This window comes from Solanum verrucosum, unplaced genomic scaffold (genome assembly GCF_900185275.1).
Source record: "Solanum verrucosum unplaced genomic scaffold, falcon-dt-bn FXZP01000278.1, whole genome shotgun sequence".
Taxonomy (NCBI): domain Eukaryota; kingdom Viridiplantae; phylum Streptophyta; class Magnoliopsida; order Solanales; family Solanaceae; genus Solanum; species Solanum verrucosum.
In genome coordinates, this window is record NW_026020332.1 from 1,464,144 (window position 1) to 1,472,568 (window position 8,425).

At 29.1% G+C, this 8,425-nt stretch overlaps 1 protein-coding gene across 1 annotated transcript; it reads left to right on the forward strand.

The window, feature by feature from the left end:
* The first annotated feature begins 6,515 nt into the window (after positions 1-6,515).
* LOC125836259 (purine permease 21-like) lies at positions 6,516-7,873 on the forward strand. The gene is made up of 2 exons (XM_049515432.1): positions 6,516-6,625; positions 6,721-7,873. The coding sequence occupies exons 1-2, from the start codon at positions 6,586-6,588 to the stop codon at positions 7,857-7,859; spliced, it is 1,179 nt and encodes a 392-aa protein (XP_049371389.1). The 5' UTR covers positions 6,516-6,585; the 3' UTR covers positions 7,860-7,873.
* Positions 7,874-8,425: the final 552 nt, after the last annotated feature.

Consider the following 8,425-nt stretch of genomic DNA (forward strand, 5'->3'; position numbering starts at 1 on the left):
AAATATTTTAATTTTTCAAATAAGATAATCACATCACTCAGAGAAGAAGTACGTGAAGCTATCTTTGAAATTTATAACCATAGTTTTATTTTCATTTGTGTTGACTATTAATTAAAGAGATAAGTGCATTATCCTTATAAATCATATCGCTGACTTATCCTATTCAGCAAAATATAATTAATAGTAATAAATATATACTTGGTCGTAATACTTCAGCTCTTTGCTCATCATCTTCAATAATTGAAAATTAAAATACTATTCCCTCCGTTCAAATTAATTGAATTATTGAGGTGTTCCACACCCTTTAAAAAAAGAAGATTAAGACATAAATTGGACATAGCTTTTCATTTTTACCCTTATTAATTATTGTCAAGTTTATTATTAAAATAACTAACATTTATTATAATAACCAATTCCAATACTAACTAATGAAGGGTAAAATTGGAAGAATATTCTAAAAGTAATCTTGAATATTGAACAATTAAGTTAATTTGAAAATAAAAAAATAAAAAATATCTCAACAATTTAATTAATTTGAAATAAAGGAGTATGCATTTGTCGTGTCATTTAAATCTTATACATCGTGAAGTACGATAATATCAATACATATTGAATAGTAGCGTAAAATATTGAAATAATTGTACAACTTTATTTTATTTTATTCGACATTATTGATAAAATGAGGTATGATAGCAAATCTAGTTTGAATTTGGTTATTTAAATGAATTTATTTAACACACTTGGAATTGACAAAGAGTAGTTGTATAGCAATTTCGTTAATAAAATAATGCCATATAATTAAAAGGATGTAATATATAATAACTGTATCTTATCATGAATGTCCATTGTTGGCGAAAGTACAATTACAAATAAAAAAAAAAACAAAATGAAGAAAATAAAATATCACGTGTATCTCACTATCTTCAATGAGTTTTAAGTCCACTATAGCAATTATTCATCGATCCAACAGTAATTTTCTTGCCTTGTTCCCTAGTTCAGGATAAAATATCCCAACAATACTATATAATTCAACAAACTTTATATAAGAGTTGAGTCTATAGCTCCACCAAAAAAAATAGGAAAAAATGATAAATATATCCCTTGAACTATCGTAAATGGTATGCAAATAGCCTCCGTTATACTTTTAGGACATTGATGCCCCTGTCGTCCAAAAACTAGAGCATATATGCCGTTCACTCTAATGGAAGACTAAATAGGAACATGTGGCACAATCTTATCCGTCGATTCGATATTTAATAAATGTCGGATCGGTGGATAAGATTATGACACGTGTATATACGTTAATATAAAGGGTATATATGTTTTAGTTTTTGGATGGCAGAGGCACCAAGGGTATATATCTTCCTTCAATTAAATAAAATTCTTTTCCTAACTCACTTTTTCTTGCAATCTATGGGTTTTTTTTTCTGGAAAATAAAATATTTTTAGGTTGAGGCGCGATATCTCGTTCTCTTCAGGGAGATTCAAGCTCATTGTAATAATCCTTTACCAATTCAGCAGCAACTTTTTTGATTTGTCCCCTCCAAAATAAAACAATCCAATAATACTATATATAGACAAGCTTTGAACAAGAGTTGAGTCCTAAACTCTACCGAAAAAACACATTCCTCCAACTAAATTAATGTGGATCGATCAATTTCATCTATATTTACCAGAGGAGAAAAGTATAATTTAATTAGGCTATTTGAATTGTGACTCATTTATAAATTTTACCGGTTTTAACACTAATCCAATCCGCTAATTTAACCCCTCACATCAGAGCCAGAGGCGGCTGGTAAGGCTTAAAAAAAAGTCTTTTGTCCTAGGCCCCCAATTTTAGGGGGCTCCATTTTTTAGCTAATTAGGTAGGATCAAATTAAAAAAATATATATTAGAACTAAGACAATAAATGCAAAGGCCCCATTTTTTAATTAATTAGGAAGGATTAAATTAAAAAAAAAAATTGTTAGAACCAAGACAATAAATGCAAAACGGCTCAATGAAGAGATAGTATGATAGATATGACTATGACTTTTTGACTTTTCAATAAAAAGTTGTGTACTTTTTTTTTTTTAATGTACAAGTTATCTTTTTTTTTACCTTATTTTTTTTCTAATTTTATTTTTATATATTATATCCTCCTCCCTTCTATTTCTTCTCACTTTCTTTTTTCTAATCTTACATCTCCCTCTTATTCAAAGCTTAAAAATTTACTCGTTCTATTAATAGTTTATATTTTAAATTTGGAGAAAACTATATTGTAGCAGTCCGATTCATTTTGGGAAATCAAGTCTTCATAGCTTTTGAATTCGGTAATATCATTCTAATTTCTAATATTATTTTTGTTTTGTGTCTTATGTTTATTATATTTTTTATTTGATATTGTAAATAGTGTTTTAAAATATTTGTTAGATTTTGATGTCGCTATAGATCAATTAAGAGGTTTAGTTTCTTTTTTTAAAACATATAGAGAAGAAGGATTTACAAGTACTATGATTTCGGCTAAGAAAATTGCATTAGAGATGAATATAGAACCTGTATTTCGTAAGAACCGTGTAATTTATAGAAAAAAATAATTTGATGAGAATGTTGATAATGAAATCACAAGATCTCTTGAAGAATCATTTAGAGTTGATTACTTCTTATACATAGTAGACAAAGCCATCTTTTCACTTCAAAATAGATTTGAACAATTTGAAGTATATGAAAATATTTTTGGTTTTCTATTTAGTGGGAAAAAATTGAGATCATTAGATGATGAGAATTTGAAAAAATATTGTCTTAAACTTGAATGTTCCTTAAAACATAATACTCACTCCGATATTGACGGTTTAGACTTATTTTCTGAATTAAAAGTGTTAAGGGAAATCATAAAAGCAGAAGACAATACTCTAATTGAGATACTCAATCAAATAAAAAGACTTGATTCTTTTCCAAATGCTTACATTGCTTATAGAATAATGTTAACAATTCCCGTAACAGTCGCCTCAGTCGAAAGAAGTTCTTCAAAATTAAAAATAATAAAATATTATTTAAGATCGATAATGTCTCAAGAAAGATTAAGTGGTTTGGCTATATTATCGATTGAAAAAGAATTATTAGAAGAGATTGACTACACAAAAATTATTAGCAACTTTGCATCTCAAAAAGCTAGAAAAATAGATTTAAAATAAAAATATTTATAATTTTTTTTTAAGGCCTCTAATTTGATTTGGCCTTAGGCCACCAACGGGTTTGAGCCGCCCCTGATCAGAGCACGAAACTTATGTAAATTTATCCTATCTAGTTTACTAATATGGTACACTACTTATAGACTTCAATTGTATATGTTGTGTATAAGTATATATATATATATATATAATATGTTTAGTATATGTATATGTGATATAAAATATACACTATCTATACATTGTATACAGATTTTGTAAACTAGACAGTCAAAGGTATTCAAACGTAATTTTCCCAATTCTAAGTCATAAAACATGCAATCCAATACCTCCCTTCAATAATTGGGCTCTGTATGGCCCATTATGTCTTAGAGTCAGCCTTTGATGGATTTGGGCTTATATGAGCTAAGTTGGGCCGGAGACACCCACTGATTGGGCTGAAACTGAGGTTCAGTAAGCTGGACAGTAAGAAACATAAAAGTGCGCGTTTTCTCCTTCAAATAGGTTAGTCTTTAATTTTTGCTCTTTATCAATCGAATTTATGCTCCACAAGCCATTAGGTTTTTAGAAATTGAAGTTATGTCCAAACATAGCTTGTGTGATGTTATAATACGGAAATACAAACTTATTCCCCACAAAAATATTATTTGTTTTGAGAAGTATAAATTAAAGATCAAAACAAAATTGCGACAAAAGTGCAAATAATCCAAAAAGAAGATCATTTCCTAAGTAGCTATCCGGAAGGGGTAAAAGGACGAAAATTTCTACTAAAACTTTTTTTTTTATAGCGGTGGTGTCTGTGCCAACTTCGTGCACCTTGACTAATACCACATGATATCACCTAGTATTTTTCATCAACTTGAGACCTCAGTATTCTCAACCACTTTATTGATCACTAGGCCACACCTTCTGCTAAGAAATTCACTGTTTGGCCCATCAAGCCCATTGTTTTGAAAAGATTTTCAGATTAAATTGCTTTAATAATCAGAACGGTTTAGTGTATTAACCTGATATTTATTCTAAAATATACCAATTTATCGTAGTTAAGTGAAAAGTTGAGGTTCAACTTGCACTAATTAATTAATTATCATTAAATAAACAAACCTAACGTTACTATTTTTGATAGTACTAATCATTAATCTTGCTCCTACATGACAAAAAAGTAGTTTTCTTAATAATTAGCAACAAAACAAGCTTAATCTTCCCTTTCTTTTCTTGTATAATAATTTATTAAGTAATTAATTTTAAGAGAAGAAGCACTTTCTCTCAGTGATTTCTCAATTCTTAAAGTTCAAACATAAAATTCTCCTTTTTCTGTCACTTATAATGATTGAGAACTTTTAACTTAATACTTTTTTTTTATCTTTGTTACTCCATGTGATAATATTAGATAGGTTCGAAATTTAAGAAAATGTTTTTCTTCTTTAAAATAAAATTATGATCTAAAATAATTTATAAATACTTATATGACTATAAAATAATATTATAAATCATAAAATGAGAACTTAAAGATAATTTTAAAAAATATTAGAATATTTTAAAATAATTAACTAATTAAAAAGAAAAATATATCACGAGAAAGGACTACAAGACTTATAAATATTTATCTATCAAATATTTATATTAAATTAATACATTTTATTATAAATAAATATTACATTGCGTCCATAAATTAATTTAATACAACTTATTATAGTTAAGTATTACATTGCGTCCATAAATTAGTTTGACAGTAAACATTAGATTCCAATAAATTTGTTTCAAGAAGACTTGTCGTTTTGAAATCAAAATGCCACTTCCACTTTTTGCTTTTATTATTGTCGTTTTCTACTTTCACTTTAAACCTTTTTTTCCCTTTTTATTTGTGATAAATGGGGAATAATTAAATGAGGTCTCCAACTCACCATTCAAGTCAACCTAGTAAGTGAACAACTTTAAAAAAAAAAAAATCACATGGGGAAATATCATACTATTTAAATTACTCCAAGAAATCTTCAAGATTAGTTTAGTTGAACTAATAGTCATATTAAAATAATTAAGTAACGCCCACGATGATGTTAATTAATTAAGAACTGATCATTTTATGATTACATTAATTGAACGATCTTGACTTTTGATGCTCAAGTATATTGTTACTCTCTTTTATTCTTATTTTTCATGAAAATTTTTGTTGAATTCAATTCTATGATGTGGAGGGCTGGAGGTAAATCTATAATAGTTACGACTTATGATATGATGAGTCATTGTTTATTAAAAATTCTCATGAAATGAATGTATTTTTTTTGTCCACATCGTATATATTCTTTAAGCAAATGTAAAGTGTTTTTTCTATGCAAACCCTAGCCGTCATATTATGATGGAAAAACAATCTATTTAATTTCCATCACTCTTAATAACGTATTTATACATGTAGAATTTCAAATGAGAATAAATTAATAGGCAAAACGAGCTAATTAGCACCATTCATAAATATTCACAGCCAAAATTATTTCTAACATTGAGAAACCAGAGTTAGAATTTGATTTTAGATTTTTCCATGAAATCTAGCTTGTCCACTAACTCAATACAATCACAGACAATGTTCCTAACCATAGTGCACGAATCACGATGATATAATATTGTATATTAGTTAATTAAGTTCAATAATTTGATTGGCACAATTAGCTAAGAATAGCAAATACAGCTCATGTTCCTAATCCAACTTGTTAAAAGAAATGTGACGTTTAACCGTCGAAGGTTAGGGTAGAGTGATAAATTCAATTTCATCATTAATTAGAAATTTTGTATTTGTGTTTTAGTATAAAAGAGTAATTTACCAGAATGAAGAGAATGATCTTAAACTTTTGAACTCGTTTGTTGATTTTATGGGCAAAATAACCTTGAGGGAGAAGGGATGAAATCGTTTATGGAAAATAATGAAATGAGGTGAAAAAAGAGTAATTAGGATTTAGGGATTTAGTCTATGTGGCAGTGAAAAAAAGAGTAATTAGTTTTGGCATGCAATGTGACATTCACATGACATTTAACAACTTTCGTTAATAAGAGGATACTTTTGATCCAATAATTTGACAGGAAGGGTAGTTTTGAGCCGAAATATAGTTTAAGGGTAAATATGAGCTATTTCGAATAGTTTAAGGGTATTTTTGATCATTTTCCATAAAAATAAAAAGGTTTCAACAATTATTATCTGAATTTTTAAAGTGAAACTTATTCGATGACGATTAAAGAAAGTGTTATCCACTCATAGTACCCCACATCCCTCACCTGCTCCAAATGCAACCACCACCTACCCATCCCTAAATAAATAAACCCTCAAATTCACAAAATAATTTAGACATTTATAGCTACTTTAATACAAATAAAACAATAGAAGTCTATATTCTTTTTACTTTCTGAAGAACTTTGCTCTATTTGTCCAATGGGAGAACCTCAAGTAGAAAATCAGCTCAACATTTCTTGTAAGCTTATTTTCTCAGTACACTTTATAGTCTTCATCTTTTTTCTGCTTTACCAATTCTTTAAACTAATTACCATTTCCTACTAATTCATATAGTTGAAGAGGAAGTAAATATGGCGAATAATTCAACTTCATGGCGTGAAAAATACAAGAGATGGATTGAAATAGGGTTCAATGCCGTATTGATTCTAGTTTGTTTATCAGCTGCAACACTCCTCGGCGAACTTTACTACAGGGAAGGTGGAAAAAGCACTTGGATGAATTCACTTGTCCAAATGGTTGGATTTCCGATACTTTTCCCTATTCTCCTCTTGAAGAAGAGGGAAGAAAACAGAGACGACGAAGAACATATGCACAAGAATACTATTAATAGTAATAATAAAAATCCATCCGTTTGGATGTTTTTATCCGTCTACGTTTTTCTCGGATTACTGTTAGGCGGAAGCTGTATTTTGAATGCAGTCGGACTATTACACCTCCCCGTTTCAACTTTTTCATTGATTTCCGCTAGCCAATTGGGATTCAATGCCCTGTTTTCCTTCTTCCTCAATTCCCAAAAAATAACAACTTATATAGCTAATTCCATTATCCTACTCACAATATCCTCAATTCTCCTTGTCTTCCAACCCGACGATTCCTCATCAAACGATTCATCGAAAGGGAAAGGCTACGTTTTAATCGGATTCATCTGCACTCTCTTCGGTTCAGCAGGGTACGCGTTGCTGTTATCAGCAACAGAGCGAATTTTCAGAAATGTAATGAAAAAACGCACATTGAAAGAGGTGATGAGCGTTGTGATCTGGCAATCTTTTTTTGCCACCTGTGCGATTCTGATTGGCCTATTCGCGAGCGGCGAATGGAGATGGATTAAAACAGAGATGAATGAATACAAGCTTGGGGAAGTGTCATATGTAATGACATTAGTGTGGAATGCATTAGCTTGGCAGATTTACACAATTGGTTTACTAAGTTTGATTATGAAAGTATCTGCATTATTTGCTAATGTGATTACTGCATTAAGTGTGCCACTAATTCCAGTTCTTGCTCTCATTTTTTTCAATGAGAAAATGAGTGGAGTGAAAGTAATTTCAATGATTTTGGCAATTTGGGGATTTTTATCATATGGTTATCAGCAGTATCTTGATGAAGTTAAGCTCAAAACTGAGTTATCAAAGGCAAAAGAAGAAGCTCAAGTATCACTTGTTGAAACAGGATTGAATCATAGAGCTAATTAATATTAATTGTACAAGTGTGTAAATTTATGGATACTTTCTTAATTTGTTTCATATAATTATTATCTACTTCTAAGTTAATGTTACAAGGCTAGAGCTTTTGTTTTTGTTCTTCAACGTACAAATAGTTTTTTGTTTCATGTTTTATTATGATTAAGTTAATTGGATTAAAAATGACACTTTAACGTATGCCTAGAAATTAAATAAGGAATTAGCGATGGACAAAATTTCATACTAATCTTATTTAGCTACGAATAATAATGAATTTTAATAAATTCAATTAGCTATGAATTTTTTAGCAATAAACTATTAGCTAGAACCAGGGGCGGCTGGTAAACTTTGAAAAAAAGACTTTGGCCTTAGGCCCCCAAGTTTAGGGGGCCTCATTTTTTGGTTTCTTAGGTAGGATTAAACTAAAAAAAAATAAATAGAACTAAGACTTTAAATTCAAACGAAATTAATGAGATGACTTGATATGACTATTATTTTTTACCTTTTCAATGTGTACTTTTTTAATTGTACAAGTTATCTTTTTTTTTTTATCTTATTTTTTTTCTAATTTATTTTTA

Bases quoted from the DNA above. Each gene is read 5' to 3' on its own strand.
- LOC125836259 (XM_049515432.1), top strand. From the start codon at position 6,586: ATGGGAGAACCTCAAGTAGAAAATCAGCTCAACATTTCTT. The intron at 6,626-6,720 runs GTAAGCTTATTT...TAATTCATATAG, and splicing joins AAATCAGCTCAACATTTCTT to TTGAAGAGGAAGTAAATATG.